General features: G+C 41.4%; 1 protein-coding gene across 1 annotated transcript; it reads right to left on the reverse strand.

Annotated features, from left to right (window-relative positions):
- Positions 1 to 1,459: 1,459 nt before the first annotated feature.
- LOC134057864 (matrilysin-like) lies at positions 1,460 to 19,517 on the reverse strand. The gene is made up of 9 exons (XM_062514907.1): positions 19,410 to 19,517; positions 18,656 to 18,879; positions 18,402 to 18,550; positions 16,642 to 16,767; positions 15,948 to 16,109; positions 8,144 to 8,310; positions 3,408 to 3,545; positions 1,947 to 2,009; positions 1,460 to 1,630 (listed from the first exon to the last, which is right to left on the reverse strand). The coding sequence occupies exons 1-9, from the start codon at positions 19,515 to 19,517 to the stop codon at positions 1,460 to 1,462; spliced, it is 1,308 nt and encodes a 435-aa protein (XP_062370891.1).
- Positions 19,518 to 19,734: the final 217 nt, after the last annotated feature.

A 19,734-nucleotide genomic window follows, 5' to 3' on the forward strand; every position in this document is an offset into this window, starting at 1 on the left:
AGATTAACACTGCTGGACTCAGGTTCCTCATCAGAATTTACAGCAAGTTAATTCCAGCACCCATCATCTACACCGTATGGGGCAATCCAGTCTCCTGAAAGAAGCAACTCCGGCGGCTCGGACCTGCATGTTTCTGGGTTTATTTCAGCCCCTGTCAATGCTGATCTCCTGACTTTAGTGTTCTGAGCCCCGGGCACAAGGCTGTGCGCATTTGCTAGAACCAGCCACTACAAAGGGGCACTGCTGCGAGCGCCTGACAGAAACACCACAAAGCACAGCGGCTGTCCCGTCCGCACCGCCTCCACCAGCCCCTGGCCCCAAGCACGGCAGGGAAGGGGCATCTCAGAAGAGACAGGGAGCGGTCCCTCCCGGCCCGGCCCTGCCGGGGGCAGCGCGGCGCACCGGGCTCCCCGTGCCGGGAACCTGCGGGCGGACCCTGGCCGCGGTCCCGGGACGCTCCGGGTGTGTTCCCGCTCCCGGGGGGGGCCCAGGCCGTGTCCCCGCTCCGGGTGTGTTCCCGCTCCCGGGGGGGCCCAGGCCGTGTCCCCGCTCCGGGAGGAGGAGCGGAGGCCGAGCCGCGCCCGCGCATCCCTGCGGGCGTGCGCACCCCCAACCCAAACGCTCCTCGCGGGGCTCTTCTCCAGTTGTTGCTTCTAGTGAACAAACATCCCGAATGTTGACGCGTTTTAACCCGTTTCTGACACCGCTCCCGCACACGCCGGCAGTGCTACCTCGGCTCCCCCTCGGCAGCAGAGCGCCAGCCACCGCCTTCCCGTCCCGGGGCGCTCGGGGGCAGCCGGGGCGCAGCCCCGGTCCCGCTCCGGCCAGCAGCGGCGAGACGAGGCCCGGGCCGGCCCAGCGGAGCGGTGGCGGCAGCCGCCAGGCAGAGCGGCTGTGAGGGGAGCAGGGCCAGCGCCTCCGCCCGCCCGCCCGCCCAGCCTGGCTCGGCCCGGCCCGGCCCGTCCCCCCGCGGGTGCTACTCACGGGAGCCGCGGGCGAACAGCAGCAGCACCCACAGAGCGCAGGAGGTACCGCCGAGGAATCGCATGGCCGCGGAGAGGCCGCCGGACCTCGCCGGGTGCGGTCTGCGCGCTGCCGGGCCAGGGGCGGGCCGGGCCGGGGCGGGGCGGGGCGGGGCGAGGGCCGGCCCGGGATGGGCGCGGCGAGGTGGGCTCCTCTCTCCGTTCTCCCAGCATTTTCCGGCAGGCTGAGCGGCAAAGCCCGTAAGGGGAGACTAGCAAAGCGGAGAGATGTGTGCTTCACCGGGTGCTACACAGCTGACATCCCAGTGTCGCATTGGCGGTCTGTGAGCACCTGTGGAAGCAGGGCTGAGCTCCTGGAGCGCCTCCTGCGAGCAGGCTCACGGCTAGCGATGTCAGGCTGTTTTCCAAATACCATTCAACATCTGCCCGCAGAGCCTCAACTGCGTGGATTCATCCTTCTTGCGAATCATATCCACCTAAGCGACACATGGCTTCACCGCGCACGCCTTGCCGAGGTGCCGCTGCTCAGTCCGTGTGCTGCTGACTGTCACACAGCCGCTGGCTGCTGGAGGATCTTCAGACACCAGCGATAATGCCGTGGAGCCATCCTGAAATTTCCCGAGATACTTGGGAAATCGTGAAACCGACTATAAAGGCGATAGGGAAAAGTGAAAGGGAATAGCCTTGTTCAGTTCTTTCAAAATTTTCCTGAGTCATTCTAACATAAAAGTGGTGTTGGGAATTTATTTTCCAAAGGGAATTTGTTAACATGTTCTTAAAAGTGAAAACAACTTGAAAAATACTCATCAGAGGAAAGAACAATTTTTTAATGTGGGTAATTGAGGACCAGCAGCAAAGCAAGGGTAGAATATTTTGCAAGTACTACTACATTTATATTCAGCAGCACAACGGTGTTCCCATATTAAGCCGCATACCTGAGCCAGAGAGGGTGAACTGCCTCACCTGAGAGCTCACAGGCAGGGTGTGATGCTCTACTCGGGTACTGCGTGATCCAGGCTCACTTCCCTACAGGCAGACATGCATTTACTCTCTAAGTCTCAGCAAACGAGTGTTGAATTAAAATGGTGAATAAGTATTTTATTCTTTTTTAATTTTAGCCTACCTAGGTGCCTCAGCCTGCATTCATTGAAAATAGCTGCATGCATTATACTTCTAGCATTCTCTTATGCTTTTGTTCTGCAGAGCTTCCTGTGTGATTTTCATGAGTAAGGTACCCAAGGATCAGTATGAACCTTTTTCTGTGAATTTTCTGAGATTATCCTCCAAAGCTTTTCTTTACAATGGCTGTAGGACTAGTATCTTCAGCTAGCGTAATTCCAGGAAAGCTTAGAAATACTAGTAATCCATATGTTACTAAGTATAAGGGCCTCTGGTTACAGAGACAAAATTTATAGTTGAGATTAAAAAAAAGATATTTTATTAAACTAACATACATTTAGAGGATATATCTCTCTATATGACATATATCTCTATCTTTTACGTATCTAGGTCTTGCAGCTCTTGCACAACTCCAGTGAACAGCAGGTTTAATCAGACTGGAAACTATTAATTTGGGAACATCCTAATTAACTTTGCTTAACTTGTGTTACCTGCAGGAAAAGAGTAGTTTAGATAGATGGTGCCAGGAGCAGTCGGGGGGTTGTGGGAGATAGGCATGTAGCTAACCTAGAAGTTAGCAGGCACTGAGGCACGTTGCACAATTGCACAGGCTCTTTGCTGTGTAAAGGCAGAGGTGTTGGAAGTTCTTGCACTGATTGCTTTGGTGTGGTCTTGTTTCATTTTGTTGTTGTTCTGTGGGAGGTGAATTTCTGGCAAAGTGTTGGGGTAGTTGCAAGTTATTCCTACACTGAGAAGGAAACGTTCTGGGAAAACTTAGTAGTAGTAATCATGCACTTTTGGTACATGGTATAAATACTGATTTCCCATATAGATTCCCACATAAAGATAAGATTGGTGAGAGGGCTCTTTCCTCCCCCAATTTTGTATGATATCCAATGGCAGGGAGCATGAGAATGGGTGCTGAGGATAACCACAGGAGCTCACCTGGTACAGTTCCACAGGACCTGAGCAGGGCAGGATGGTGATAGTGACGTGCACCAGCAGCCCCAGTCAAGGTGATAAGCCTGATCCTGGGAGTCCAATTGGGAAGGAACAGGAGGAGAGGGGTTAGGAACAAGGCTATGTCATAAGTCTAATGTCATTCCAGGGGACATGATATAAGGCTACCAAACTTGTCAGTCTGGAGTCCCTTTAGCAAAACAAGTCTAAATCAGGGCAGCTGGGGACAGGCACAGCTGTGCTGCAGCTCAGGCAGGGACTGAAGGCTCAGGCAAGAGCTGAAATAGAGCTGCTGGGTGACTGAGCATAGACTGGGTGACTGAGCATAGACATGTGCATTATTACCAGCTGAGGCTTGCCAGAGCACTCAATGCCCTGGCAGGAACTGCCTGTAGGCAGTTCTTTCAGAGGTACATCTGACCTCTTAGAGGAATGTTCTTGATTGGTAAGAGTTGTTCTTATGTTGTTGAGGTAGATGTGTAACTGTTAGGACATTCATACAAGGATTACAAATTAAAGCCTCACAACAGAATTATCAAAATCCTAAACATCCTAAACATAAATATCTCAGGTCCATTTTATCCATGAGATGTTAAAATGGCTTTGGAGAGATGGTAAAGGTGAAACAAAACAGGTCCAGCATAGGGTTGACTCACAAGGATGATCAATGAAAAACCAGAAACACCCAGTTTGAAGAAGGAGAACTATTTTTATTCACATGTGAAATCTGGTACTCAGGAAAAACCTACAAAGGCAAACATTGGAACCCAAAGTACCAATTCCAGTCAGTGTTCAAAACTGTGGTGTCAGTATTTGATCAGTACAAGTTTTAAGAGCACTGTAGTTTTCTGTGCATCTCATCAGCTAGTAGCCCACTGTTGTGCCATGGAAGTTCACTTCTATAATCTGTCATCTCTCCTAGCTGACATACTTGATGAGCTGTTTTACTCTCTCAAGGAATATTAATTCAGGTTACAACCAGAGCAGTCACTCCCAGCCTGTACTTAGCTTGATGTCTGCTCTGTACAGTACCCACTCTTAAATTAGTTTTTATTCTCCACCCCAAAATGCCTTATTCCAAACATAATAGATGACACCTTGCTTCACATCCCATGTAATTTCAATGTTCTTAGACTTCAGAGTTAAAGCAACACTGCTAGTTTACAGCGAACTATTTCAATCAGGAAAAGACAAGAACATGCAATATGTTTTGCTGAAATACTAGCAAGGGCAGCCTTAATCCTTGCTTCTCGGCAACACAAAAGAGCTTTGTAGAAGGAGAGATAAAAACACAACTTGACAAAAATGTCAATCTCTTTAATCCGGACCATTAGCAAGTCTGGGTTTCTTCATGGAGTTTTTCTTTTTTAAAGTAAGAAATTAAGTTCTAAATTATATTGACATAACCAGGATTAAGCATATATATCTTTTTTTAAGAATCAGTGCCCACATTTCACATCAGCACCTTACAATATCCATTGCTAAAACTATCCTGACTTTCTTACCTATATGTTGGTTTGCCTTTGCATTATTACAATTTCATCAGCTCAGGAGAGCCTTAGCCCTAATTCTGGCCTTTGCAGGTCTTGCACGACTACTGCTGTTGAAAGGAGTATTTGTACTGGAGCTGGTTTGTGCTCACTGACTTTTAAAATTTCTGGTTTCTTCTTCTCTTGTGTTTGGGAAGGAGGAAGATCCTAGTGCTCTCCTTGTTTCCATTACTCATTCATCCATGCCTGTTGCGAACATATTGCTGTGTTAATTTTTGTGAAAAAAAAATGTTCCAGAGAGACTAATCTGACCTCATTGCAAACCTATTAGAAAATAAATGACATCAAGGCCATTTACTGAGAAAAAAGGAAAATAAAAAATTAGACAGAAAATGGTTTCAAATGGGGACTAAAAGAGTCTGCAGAAGACAATAAAAATGGTACTTCTTTTATTTTTTTTACTTTCTTTTATATTTCTGTTTCTATTATATTCTGGAAAATAATACTTGTCCTTTTTTCCCCAGCTGAATATTGTGCTGATATTGGGAAGGATTTCTACTTTGCATTTCTTGAGCAAACACACAGGCTGAGAAAACAGTAGATATAATAAGAAAACTTATCAATTATTATTTTTATAATAACTAATAGCAAAGTAATATTAAATTATTAAATAATGATGTTATTTAAAAATAAGTGGGACAAGCAGCTTTTGTGGACCTTGTCAGAGTCCAGAGGAGCTGAATAATGCAAATAGGTGAATTGCATGGACAGGGTGGCCAGGTAAACTCTCTGCTTTGGTATGGATGCGCTTAGTTGAATATGATGAAGTCTTCCTGCTATTGCTTCTGGCTTCTATTTGCACTGACCCTAATGACAAAAATCTTGAACCCGGTCTGATAGGTCTGGTGCAATTGTTAAGCTTACTAGGAGCTGTGTCATCTCACAGGTTGGCATGCCCTTGTAACTAAAAAGGTAAAAAGCTCTTTCAGAGTGTGGATTGGAAACATGGCTGATATTTATCGGACAGATCTTTTTGCAACAGTCCTTCTATGTTTTATCTCTTTCTCAACACTTTGAGTGACATGAGGCTGTCACACTTGGCTTTAAGGAGCATGACTTTTATGCACCTCTTTTCTATGCAATAACATTTCTGGGAGAGGTGTGCCTCAAAAATCATAGCAAAGGGCAAGGAAAGAAAACAACAGATGGTTACATTCCCAATGTAAGTCTGTGAGTCTTCTCTAGACAGTATTCTCTTCCTGTGCATTAGTTGTATTGTATTATCTAATTAGCAATCTCTTTTATTCAAATATTTCTGTTATTCTTTTTAATCAAATAAAAATTAAAATAATCATAGAAAGATAACAAATAAGATTAAGTTAAGCAGGAATTAAAAGAGTGCTGTGCTAGCTCTCATGACATAATCTACTGCAGAAATACCTGAATCATAAAAAATTGTCTTACATGCCGTGACTTTGGGAAGTTACTAATATATTTTTATAAGATACCAGTATTGTCTTGTTGTCAATGACTTATATTTATGAGTTTCTGATGATTGGAAGAGGGTTAAAATCTATATAATGAAATATTGGGAGGAAACTATTTAACTGTGTAATAGTCTGTCCTGGATTTCATGTACTATATGGTTATATTGCAATTAATAAATCCAGAATAGCAGCCATATGCATCTTCATATTAATGAATCTATAGGGAATTCCATGCCCAGTGGTGCTTTCTAGGAGAAAGAATGTAAGTCAGTGAAATGTTTTCCTTTAACAGCCTTAGGTGAAAATTTACAGAGACAGAGAAGAAAACATCCCAGCTGTGGACTTGAAATTAAATTCCCTGTACTGAGGTCTGCATGGAGCTCATCTGCCACAGGCTGAGCTCTGCCTCCTGCCTCCCCCCAGTGACCTAAAGACATGGCTAGTGGCCCTTGCCACAACCACCAACAACATTCTGCCCACTGCAACACAGCCACCTCAGCACTGGGGGAGCCAGGGCTGGTGGAAGGCCCAGAAAATGACAACATTTCTTTTTAAAAAAACAGCTACATTAAAACTCCGCAATTAAAGCACTCAAAAAATCCCAAGATAAGGTTTTTCTCTGCCAAGCCTGGCTTGTTCTATCTGATCTTGACTACCATCCCTGTCTCTAATGTTCAGATTTCCCTTTTTCTATTTGAAAATAATCCTTATATAATTTTTTTGTATGACCAATACATTGTTCACAGTCTTATCTAATAAGCTTGTTTTGCAGTCCATTTGCTTCCTTTAAAAGTGTTTGGTGATTAGTAAAAGATGTAATTGTTTTTTATTTTTAAATATCCAAACTTTCTAGACCAGCTGCAAAGAATTCTAAACTTTAGACTGTATTAATTAAGAACCTGGCACTCTGTGGCAGTGCATTGAAAGGAAGGCAGCATTGAGCAGTCTACTTCAACTACAGAGCTGCTAAGTTTTATTCCTTTTTTTTCCCTAATTTTTTAATTTTAATATTGAGTATCCTGAAATTAGATGGAATTCCTTGTGGGTTTCATATATGTTCTTGTTTGTTCTTATTTCTGTTGAGGAAAAACAGTCAAGAAAAAGAATCAGCCCTGATGTATAAAACATAGACAAAACTCTTTCTGAAAGCAAGAAATACTGTTTGTGATTTAGCAGCTGAAAAATCTGTAAATTATGTTTGTCATAGAATTCTATGGTCTCACTACTGATGGTCTTATAATGCTTTCATCCACTTTAACTGATCCTTTTTCCAGATAGTAATTATGGCTGATGTCTTTTAAGCAAAGACTGCAAATCTGTCTGTTGTTGCTCTGAAAGTGCATGTGAACTAGGTCACTGCTGCAATATGCTGGAATGTGAGTCTTCATTTTGTAAATGTTTTAGATTCCAGAGTATTTACTTCTGGGTTTGCTCAAATCTACCTTAATACTGAAATGAAATATTTATACTGGAATTAGTTTGGTCGGGCCATCATTTTGTTTGACCAATTGGGTCACCTTTAAGGGAATTAACAGTTTGTGAGCTGCAAACTCATTTGGGGTTTCGATACACTGCTCATTGTGAGCACCATGATATTGTCACACGTGGGCCAACCCTGTAACCATGACACAAAATAGCTGGAAAGCACATTCTCTTGAGCCAGTGAGGATGAAATGTCTGACTTTGGTCCTGAACTGAAAAAAAGTGCTGCAGGACTCAAGAAGGCAAAAACCAGTATGACAAGAAACTGCTTTCCATCAGTAACTCTTAGTACTTTGAGACAGCTTTTCCAAACATCTGAACTTCTCACTGTGATTGCCTATATATCCATCATCTCTTAATCTCACTTTTTTTTTTCATTTAAGTCGTTTGCTGACACAAATTCCTGGGAATCCTCCGAGGTTAAATGACAACTGTCCTTTTTGGCACCTAATGGGGGGCTCAGGGTTTGAGATAACAACACATTTAGTTGGAATGTGTGAGACTGAATTCATAAGTGTTCTTGCTATTTAACTATTGATTGATAGGCCACTGTGCTTGCTTGTCTAACTGTATATTAGAGCCCAGTGCTCATTGATGGCTGCTTTTTACTTTTGCTGCTTACTGTGGTGTTGTGCTGCTTATCATCTGATTGCTGTGCCTGAGAACAGTTTGATAGCAGCAAGGGAAACGTGTCTGGGATAGCAGATGGCCTGGGCATCACTGCTGTCTGGATTCCTGTGCTGGACAGGTTGGAACTCCAGTGGGAACTCAAATTGAAGGGACTGTGACCTGTGGATGAATCCATACAATAGCAGGATGCACTGGAATACCAGTGGCCATAGCCAAGTTCCCAGCAGAGCATATCCTGAAGTGTCTGTGGCAGTGATTATGGAAGGGATTGTGGCCCATGCTGAAGAAGGTAGACTTTGAAGCATCTGCGGCTGTGAATGGTGCACATCAGCTTGTGAAGGCACAGTTTATAACGTCCGATACCTGAAATTAAAATTGAAGTAATTACAAAATGATACTTTTCCCTGGGATTTATAGACATAGCCTAGAAATGAAGTGCCAACAGGGAATAATGTAACTTTCACAGTTTGTACCTCTCTGATAGCACGAATTGCCAGATGTTTCTTCTTTAACTCTTTAAATCACTGCTTGAAATAAAAAATGCATTTAGGCACTTAAGGCTTGATTTATAAAACTTCTGTTTACTTTTATGCAGGTTCTTTGCACCATTTGCTGGTAAAAGAAAACTTTGACCTCACGAGTGATAAATGGGATTGAAGATGTGAAAAAACTGTAGTATTCTCAGAATGGGTGAGTAGATTGCACTGCAATATATTTTATTCAAATAGATATAGTGGCAATATTTTTAATGTGAAGTGCAGAAGCTACAGGTGCCTGGAAGAATGTCAGGTTGCCAAAAATGCTCTAGATACAGGATCATTTAAAAACAATGTGTTTTGTCTGATCAGACACTTCCAGGGTACTTACACTGAAGTTCTTCCTAGGTGATTCTTTAGATAGTCAAATAAACTAGTGCCAAGGTACTAATTTTAGCATGTAATTAATTTGTGGGAATGGGGTGAATATTATTTTTTACTGCTTCCTCTTGTGTATTAACAAGGAGGCCAAATAAACAGAAGTGAGGGCAAATCATTTTAGGTACCATATAAATATGGCGAAAGCACAGCTAACAACTGCAAGATTTACAACAGAAATTAGAGCTAAGAGATAGCAGGGTAATAAAAATTTCAGGATGACATTGTGCAAAGGTTAGGATTAGTGCTTTAAGTGATAGGTATGCTGGATTCCTAAGCACCTTTTTGTTGAAACCTAGTGTTAAACCAGAATATGAAGACTGGTAGTGTTCTGGGGGGTGGAATTTGGATCGGCTTTTCTAAAGAGAACATGGGAAAAGGATTGAGCTGACCTGGCAAGCATTTTAGACCTGTATAGCTGGCAGACAATTCCAAATAGAGGGTCTCATTCCTCACTTTACATACAGGGAGTGTGAACAGAGCATCCCACATCCACGTTTCTGTGCTGTAGACATCATATTATGGGAGCAAATAGCTCAGTGGACAGTACTGACCATTAATTATCCATCCTCTTGATGATGATTTGCAATGTGTAGGAACTCTGAGCTGTTGGAACTATGGAAGTAGCCTGATAGTGATATGATATAAACATTCTGCTTCATAGCCATAGCAAGCACGAGTAAGAGAAGTGATTTCTTCCTTGATCATATTTCTTATTATCATAAAGTATTCTACTCATTGATAAATTAAAATAGTCTCTTTTTGCATCAGGACTGGATGATCACCTAGAGGTTTGGAAAATTACCTCAAGGAGAACTCCTAGTGGTTTAGTTTTATTTGCAAAGTTAGGGCACACTTCAAAGAATAATGTGCCAATATTAGAGTAGTGCCAGCATTTTGACATCTGCTAAAATTTTTACCTAACTTTTCACTCCCAGGAGGTGAAAGCTTAAATCTTTTTATGCAAAGGATCAATCCTCATTCCTATTTCTGGCAATGAAGTAGGAATAAAGAAAATAACCAGAGAGAAAAAGTTAAAACAATTTTTTAGCTCATTATGATTCTTTCCCACCTCTTCTACTGCTCTTTCCATCCATATTTGGAACCTCTAGAAAATATTAAAAGAATTTTGAGGCAAGAATGTCTCTGCTAAGCCAAATTACCAACAACAGCACCATTATTATTTACTTTTCTACTTCAAAACAATGTTAGTTCATAGTTCACATTCCCCCAAATATTCAATAATAGAGCAGCATTGGGAGTATTAAAGTAACACTAGGAAGTCTCTTAGTGATTTTGCAACATTTTTCCCTTTCATCCTTAACTGCTGTGGGTTGCTGTAACCATCATGAGAAATAAAGGTTCTGCTAGGCATAAATGCTATGTTTATAACGAGAGTGATTCCCTTCAAGGAAAGATGAGAAAATACTGATTCAGGCTGTTCCTGATCGTGTGTCCAATCACTAATAACAAGAACATTGTTTTTTGATCTTTCACAAATCTCATTTTTGCAATGGATAAATTGTTTTTATATTGGGGAGCTATTCATTTCAGAGTACTGGTTGAACTTGGAGTGAAATAATTGTCAAAAGTATTATGCAATCAGAAGCACAACCATGACGCTGTCCTGTAATTGAATATAAAAGATAGTTAACAGTAGAGATTCAATTTTGCCTTCAGGATTTTTGTACAAACAGCAGTTAATGGAATGGCATTCCCATGCTCTTCATATTCCTGTGAGTGTGCTTACTCATATTGTATTCTGTAACTCATGCCTGAACTGTGTCAATTTGTGTTGAATGCAAACTGATTTTTTGGCTCCACCTTACTTTGCTCCTATATATGCCTGCTTTGAGGCAAGAACTCATCTAGAGGAAGTCCACAGTAGTACCACAGATCCCTTTCAGCTTCATTATGGCCTTTAGAACAGGATGGTGTGCCTTGGTGGTGGGACAATAATTCTGGAAAGAACTTGAAATCTTGGTAGATAAGCAGATCCACGTGATCTTCTAATGTGAAATAGTCACTAAAATGTTAGATGCAATCCTTAACCAGCCTTTGTAGACAAGGTGCTTCCTTTTCCCTATAGTAAGTCTTGCAGTGTTAACACAACTGGGTAAATTTAGATGGATCATTCCTTTGGTATTCAGCAGAACAGTGAGCCACCATTTGCCACCATGCCTTCATGCTTAGTAGCTGTTAGGCTATATAAATATATCCAAATCTTCCAAATTCCATTCATGAATTTGGGTCACCACAGTCACTGAACACCCTGTGTTAATGAATTCCACAACTTAATTGCTTGCTGTGTAGAAAAGCACATTCTTCTTCCTTTCACATCTTCCACAACATTTAATTGGGAGTGTGTTGCTTTTTGGGATGCAAGAAATACTGACTCTCTCACTTCACACAGTGCAGCAGCTCTCTCAGACCTTTTCATGTGGACAAGCAGAAGACCATTAATGTTTTCTGTCTTCTTTATGTGGATAGACTTCCATATTTTTCTATATATCTGAGCAGCCTGCTGATTCTCTCTATGATTCTTGCTTTTTTTGTCCGTAAACTTTATTTTTAGGGCTGACAGAAAACAGTAATGATTTTCTCCCCTTAATAATTTTCTTCAACCTTCTCCAACAAAGAGTGATTATCCGTAGCTCTCTGGCTTGTGGTGGTTCCTGCTGTAAAAACAGCCAAAACAGATAAGATTTTCTCTAGTCCTTTGCCAACATTTTTACTCCAATAGATAAACAAAAAATAATTCCAATGATGTCAATAGAGCTGCTTCATAGTGGCACTGCTAAAACCGAAAACACCACAATCGTGCCATTATGAACATCCTGTTTGAGGCAGGTTTTGTTGAAGATATAATTTTACAGAAACAAAAAAGAAAAAGGCATCTTCAAATGCCTTAAATTTGAAGACTAAAGATTTGGGATTACATTTGCAGTTAACACTGTGAAGAAAAAGTTAAGAGGACGTTATTGGGACAGGGCATACTTACACTTTTGCAGCTCATCAGGTCTTCCCATCACATATCTGCGAACGTCTTATGTGTGACAGCTTTAATATGGACTGCTAAGGCTGCTGGTATCATTAATTTTATTTTTTCTGAGATCTTAATTCCCTTATTAATACCAGGTATAGCAGGTATTGATTTTGGCCTCCCAGAATATCACCCTGTGTTGGTGGAGTGGGCTCAGCGTACCTACATGACTGGGTGAGTTCCCATAATAGCTTTTCTAGACAGTACAGGAGTAGAGCTTATCCTTTACATGTGAATGGTCAAAGGACCCACCAGAGATGTTAACATGTTTGAGAATTCATTTGCTGCTTGTGTTATCTGGAACAGCAAAGATGCATTTAAATACACTTTTATTTAAAAGAACAGCAGCAAAAGCAAGTCAAAATTCAAGTCCCCAACAACCCAAAATATGCTGTGGTTACCCATTTCTTCTTTGGTATGGAGAAAGAGGGACAAGATGCTATTTGAGTAACATATGGTACCTGGATGTCTTCAGATGTGTATTAGAGAGAGCCTGTAAAAACTGACACAGAACTCAGTGGGGTAAAGTGTGGAAGGAAGAGGCAGCAGTCTGTTGGCTAAATTTGCTGTTGTCCCTGATTTCCCCCAAGGACGGGACGTATGGCAGTGCCCGCCCAGCTGTGCGCTCGCAGACTGGACGCGCTTTACAACAGGGTGCAAAGCCAGCGCAGTTTGCCGAGCTGTGCCGCTAGATGGAGGCAAATACTGCACGGTTCACACCTGCTGAGCAGGGCTAGGTGCGCCCATGGCAGCAGGCTTCCCCAGGCGGGAGGTCCCGTGTGGCAATGGAAGCAACAGGAGCTCAACAAGAAGTAAAATGCTGCTGGCAGCCTCATCAGTGGTACTTTTGCCGTCTCTGAGGACAAAATTCCTGGCTTCTATTTTATTTCGCTTGCTGTGGAGATGCTAGCTTGGCGCTGATGCCTCTCTCGAGATGTATCCTTCAAGACACAAGGGTGTCTCACTGCCTCCTCTGCTGGCCCTACTGCAGGCCAGTCACCTCATGTGGCCACAGGAACCTGTCTCCCAGATGTGTCCCATTGTCAGCACGGTATTCCTGGGAATACGTATCTGGATTTTATCCCATTTGTCTTAGTTCATAAGGATATTAATTGTACACTAGAAAACAAATCTGCTACTTTAAGTCAAGTATTTGTTCTCCCGGCTTCATTTGTCACAGTGACTCCTCCAGGTCTGTACATGAACTGTTCTGTGTGGCCTTAGGAGTGTTTTTTTTCTACATGGTCCTTCCTCTGATAACGCCTGTCTTCTATGGCTGTTTTCTCTTTATGAAGCATTAGCAAGTGACTCAAGATTGATAAAGAGCATGGAGTGTCTCTGTTTTGTGCTTTGTTCCCTGTGGGGACTTTGGCTAAGGGAACAGGGGATTCTTTCTGTCAACATTGCATCTTTCCAGGACCCCCCCCAGGTCAACCCAAGTAGATTGAGCATCCGCATAGACCATACAGCCTTTCTTCATAGTCTTTAATACAAATTAGGTCTGACCTTCCATTCTGGGGCTTCAAGTTTTTTCTCATACGTCAAGACACCTGTGCCGTCAGAATAGAATCCACTTAGCAGCAGCTACGTCATCTTTCAGCTTTGTGTTGAAGAAAAGCCTGGTAACTGATGGGAGCATTTTCAAACATTTCAAGCATTTCAAACGTTGATATTGCACTGATGCATTAGTTGTTGCTCAGCAGCCTTTACATTAAGTAAATGCAATTTCCAGCTTCTCACACTCCCCCACCAGTGAGAAGGCTGGGGGGTATAAGAAGTTGGAAGGGGACACAGCTGGGACCCAAACTGGCCAGAGGAATATTCCATACCACAGGATGTCAGATTCAGTATATAATCTAGAGGGAAAGCTGGCCAGAGTTTTCTGCTTGGCCACTGCCTGGGCATTGGTCTGTGGGTGGTGAGCAGTTGCATTGTGCATAATTTGTTTTGTATATTCCCCTTCCCCTTCCCTGTCCCCTCCCCTTCCGCCTTTGCTTCTACTTTGTTCTACTTTCTTCTTGGTGTGCTTGTTATTTATTGTTATTTCTCCTTCCTTTTCTGTCTTACTGAACTGTCTTTGTCTTCACCCATGTATTTTACCTTTTTTCCTGCATTTCTCTCTCCCATCCCACTGAGGGGGGCAAAGTGAGTGTCGTGTTTGGTTACCTGTCAGGTTAAACAGCGTCAGTCCTTTTTGGCACCCACCACGAGGCAGGAAGGGTTGAGATAACAACAGACCTGACCACGTTAAACCAAATTTGTTGTAAGTATCCACTGTATTAGGTTAATAGTCACTGGTCACAATATTGATTTATTTGGTCTCAGAGTTGTGTGTTCTCCGAGTTGCGTTGTGTAAGCAACACGTTCCCTGCTTTGCTATGTCACCTCTAGGGGCTGGGTCAAGGTCGTTCCTTGTACTGGTTTAGGAGACTGTAAAGATGCTGGCCATGACTCTGAGCTGGTGTTTGTGCTCCACATCTCTGTGCGCAGGGAGCCATCTGTTGGAAACTATTAATAAATACACCTTCTACCTTGCTAATTTTGAAGATTTTGAATATATTTGAGAGAATCTCTGTGGGGTTTGTTTTGTCTTAGTTTGTTTTGTTTTTAAAATTTAAGAATACCCAAGAGAGTTTGAATATCACAGAGCACAATGGGAATCCCAGTCCACAACTTCTCAAACCTGCTTCTCTGGAAAGCCATGGAGGACATGATGATGAAAAGCTTTTCCCTTTGGGAAAATGTCACAACCCATACTGAAGGAAGCACTGTAAAGACCTCCTCTATGTGTAAGCCATATGGGAAGCACACTAATTCTGAGGAGTCCATGCTGTGAAGTGTCAGGACACACATGGGAAATTGAAAGCAAGCCAGGAACCAGGTTTGTTCTTACATCAGTAAATGCACACGATCTCTTTAGGTGCCTATAAACCTATTCACAAAGATACTTGTCTGTCTGTCTTTCATGCATGCAGGAGAAACTCAATCCCTCAGTGAAATACCAGAAGAAAAAAAAGAAAACCTTAGAAAACAATGCGTACTTTTATTTTTTATTATTATTATTATTATTATTATTATTACTATTACTACTCTTATTATTATTATTGTTAGGTGAAATTGTGTAAAGTGCAAATAAATCAACGTAAAACTTCAGGGAGAGAAAGTGCAGCTTAGGAGTTTACAATCTTAATTAACCAGAGGAATAAAACTTTTTTGGAATACCAAAACAATGAGATGTGAATTCTTTGATCTTCATTAAGCACTTTCTTCAAGAGTTTGATGACTTCTTCCCTGTGAAAAAGAAGAACAAGACATAGACACCCTACTGAAAACTGACAATGCAGACAATTGTATTTTATTCCTAGTGTTCTTCTAGCATGGCCTGAGTGAGGCAGTGCCTTAAGAAAAGCAAACCTGACAAATTTTGTCCAGTGGGGTCAATTCTAGTTATGTTCCCCTGTTGCTGAGGAGTTTCAGCCTTTACTGAACTTGGTGAGTGGCACAGTACCTCTCCTTTCCTGCCAGTAGCACCACTCACTGAAACAGCTCATCTGCAGAGCAAGAGCCACAGGATTTGCTTGGCAGAATGCAGGAGTGTGGGAGGGCAGAGCACCAGGCCATGCACTGCTGCTTGGTCACCTCTTGGTTGCAGTGGGAACAGGCTACAGAGGAAATGTAGTGAGTGGACAGAGTATACAGGATTGTGTTTTTGCCAAGTTTGTTCACTTTCTTTCTTTTTAGTAATATCGTGAGGCCCTTGCAATCAGGGCAATCAGGGAGAGAGAAACCTGTATCCTAGTAGGTTTTGTCTAGAAAATTAAATTTCAATATGACTTTACCATATAACTTCTGAATTGCTAGCCTGTCGTCTGTTGGAAGTCTGAAGGTTTCTGGGTTCTGATATGAGTAGATAGGGTACATCAGAGCTCCACGGACATCTGAATGAGCAAGTCCCAAAGAATGGCCAAATTCATGAGCAGCAACAAGGAACAAATTGATATCTGCAACACAGAAGCACATAAATGTATGTTGAAGGTATGGGATTTCTTTTGAAATACAATTAATTGAAATAGCAGGAGAATTTGTATATTTCAATTCATCTTGGAATGAAACCTCAGGCTTTTGATCCATTATTGTTAAACTTTCTTAATATAACTGGAATATTTTATGAAAAGACTACTAATTCCTTGCATATGCATCTAGAGACCCCAGGCCTCTTTCAGACTCCGCTTTTGGTCAGCCTCATTCCTAGAAGAAAGTCAATTTACCTTTTCACCATTTATATAGAAAACAGGGTCTCATAGTCCTTGTCATCCTTCAAAAAGTGCTTTAAAATACGGATAGAATAGGTATTATTTACCTGTTCAGGGTAATGAAGCACAAGCACTTAAAAAGGTAGTTGGAAAGAATAGAAATGTTAGTACTGAAGTAGTACTGAAGAATTAAGAGTAATTGAAAGCACTTCCTGTGGCTGTGTTCTTCCAATATACACAATATTTGCCTTCCCCTTTCATATACACATGTAAGCTGTACCTTGATTGATCTCTGACCATTTTTCATCCTCATCAAAATGAGCATCTCCACCACGCCCTTCTCCTGGTGAAAACGCATGGGCTAGCGTGCCACCTTTTCCATCAAAAGGATATCCATCACCATGCTCTAAAAATAAAATTTAAAATAAAATCAGTGTCATCAAATGAGATCAGTTGTCATGTTTAAATTTAGCAAATTGAAGCATGCTGTTGGTTTATGCTAGTTTTGCTGGTTGCCAATCCTTAAAATTATCTTACAATGGCAGCAAAGTTGTGGAAATGAGAAGTGAGACTTAGGGAAACACTCTTAAATTCATGACTTAAGTTCAAATATTGTATTTGATAGTTCAGTCTGCTGAATGTTTCAGAAAGAACTGAATATTTCTTTCCTGAGCTTTTGTCAGAAGTGCAGTTATGAGGCAACACTCGGGGACTATTTCAGAATAAATACTCAATGCTTGACAACATTGTTGTTAACATCTGAATGTTTTTGATATTGAAAAGTGCTGGGCAATATTAGTTGAAGATATTTTCACTTGTACTGATCTTAGTGTGAGATGGTGATTTGGGATAGATAACTATGTTTCTGAAGAGATAAGTTCATTTATTCCCAGGTATGGTCTATTATCTACTTCTATCATAGTGCAGGTGGAATATTATTGTTTCCTACCTCGAGTGCAAGAGATGGATCAGAGTTGTACCAACTTTGAAAATTTCCCTCTCCCTTGTAGTGACTCTCTCACTTTATTGAGCAGTAGTTGGGAAATCAGATGCCATCCTGTGTTCTTTCCCCCAGACCATGTGGATGGCCCTTAGGACACGACTAACACAGGCAGAAGAGACCTAATCTTAGTGTGTGACATGAGTTTAAAATCCATTCCATTTTGCAGGATAATTTCTCACTTTGACTGGGACATTAGGTCACCTCTTTATGGCGCCATAATGTTCTTCCCATCAGTAACACACAGGCTTTGGACATTTTGGGGTTCATATGCAGCCATCTGCTTGCAAGCCAGGTGTCAGATCTTCACTTACAGTCAATGGAGCTCTGGTAGATATTGTCAATGGATCTGGATAACAAGTCAACTAACCTTAAAGTAGACATTTAGTTTGTCTAAGCTGAGTCAGTTTACGTGCCAGGCACAAGTTGAAGATAGGGCTACATCCATAGACTATTCCAGATCACAGATGTGACTTCTGCTCATCCCCACTTACCCACACTTTGGCTGCACCTTGGTGCAATCTTGGGGTACAACATACTATTCCTTCTGGAAGAAAATCAATTGGAAGACACTTTCTGTGGCCAAATATAAAGCTCCCCAGCTGCCAAAGGGTGTTTATTCTGGGAACCAGACTAGATTTAGGTCTAAATAAACATGCCTTAACCTGCTTGAAGCCAGCCTGTGGAGGCTGGATCTTCAGAATCTGCTGATTTGCTCTACAGAGCTCTTCTCAGTAATTTGCACTTTTTATCAAGGCTAAAAGAGCCTTGAACATCCAAAATTGAAGTCTCTCATTCTGGATCTGAATTCTCCCTTCATTTCACAGCTGTGACTCTGAAAGGATTTTTATAACGGTTTTATAGGAATAAAATTGAATCATAACATAAAGATTTGGTGGCATGATATAAAGAAGATAAAATTTATAAAGATTCTGATTTAATTCCAAACACTTTCTTCTTTCTTAAAGCTATAGCTATAAAAATGCATGCTTTGAGTAAAATATGGACCACTGTATTTTAAAAATGACAGGTATTCTCACCAAGACGTGCAAATCTGATCTCAATGTCTGCCTGCCTCAGGTAGACTCTTTGGAATTGCAGTGGAGTCACATCGCTCCATACCATCAAGGCCCTTTTAATTGCATCATCCACTTTCCTTTTGGGTAGATCAGTTGTATAACTGAGAATCCTGTCAGCAAAGAAAAGCAGGTTAATATCATTTAGGCTGTGAAGGAAACCACCTAGTTAAATACAAAGCAATCTCTTTCCCCATAAAACCTGAAACATCACTTACTTGTAAGTTAAACGTGTCTTTTCCCATTTTGGAGTTCCAGAAGATATTTCGTAATTTGCTACATCAGGCAAACCACATCTGGGCTGTTTCATTATTTTTTCTGTTTCTGCATCTAATTTTCCAGTTACAGTCAGGTTGAAAAACTTCTGCATTTCTTTAATCCTTTCTTCTATGGTTAGGTTTTGTGATTTTGTAAAAACTGGGAAGAATTTATCAAGATAGCCCTGGAAGAAGAGAGAGAAAATAAAATTAATACATATATCTGTGATGTTTTGGAAATTGCATTTTACATTTAGTTGAATTGTTTCATCATCCTGCATCATCCATATCTAGTTTTAGTTGTATCTTTCCATTTCAATTTACCAAATTCTGCTCTCTCAGTAATATAGGTCAGTGTATATAAAAATAATTGTAACACAAATGAAACATTGTAAGTAAAAAATCCTTTAAAGTTACCACAATTTACCAGCATTCAAATCTACAGCATTCTAACACAGTGCACATAATTTTTTTGACTTATTTTTAAAATTACATGCTCCTCTTTATTTAACGGTTGGAAATCGGTCTCTGTTTTAAGTTAGTCTTATGAGGTTTATGCTAGATAGCAAGTTTTAACTGTTGTATATCATGTCTGCAAAAACTGTTGTTGTAATGTAAAACAAGGATAATATAAACAGGTAGGAAAGGAATGTAGAAACTGAATCAAAAATCATATTATTCATAATGCAGCTCTGTTTCCCTCCGTGTAACATACCTTTACTTTCTCAAGTTCTGTGCTGGTCCATGGCTCAGGTCTCTGTTGTACTGGAAAAGCAGGAGTCTCAGGTAGGAAGATGACAGCACAGAGCAGGAGGTAGTGCATGGTACCCATCTTGATGGGGAGCCTTGCTGCAGCAGAGAGGATTTGACTTTCTGCCTCCCAAGACCAGAGCTAAAACCCCTTATATAGATCCTGATAGCTCCAAGCAGCAATTACACGTGACTCACATTTTGGTGGTGTTAGTGTAATGTCATCACTGCTCTAAGAAGTAAATGAAAGCATGTTAAACAAATCATTCCTGTAACTTCCCTGTTGATGC

Source organism: Cinclus cinclus, chromosome 2, assembly GCF_963662255.1.
Source record: "Cinclus cinclus chromosome 2, bCinCin1.1, whole genome shotgun sequence".
NCBI classification, from domain to species: Eukaryota; Metazoa; Chordata; class Aves; order Passeriformes; family Cinclidae; genus Cinclus; species Cinclus cinclus.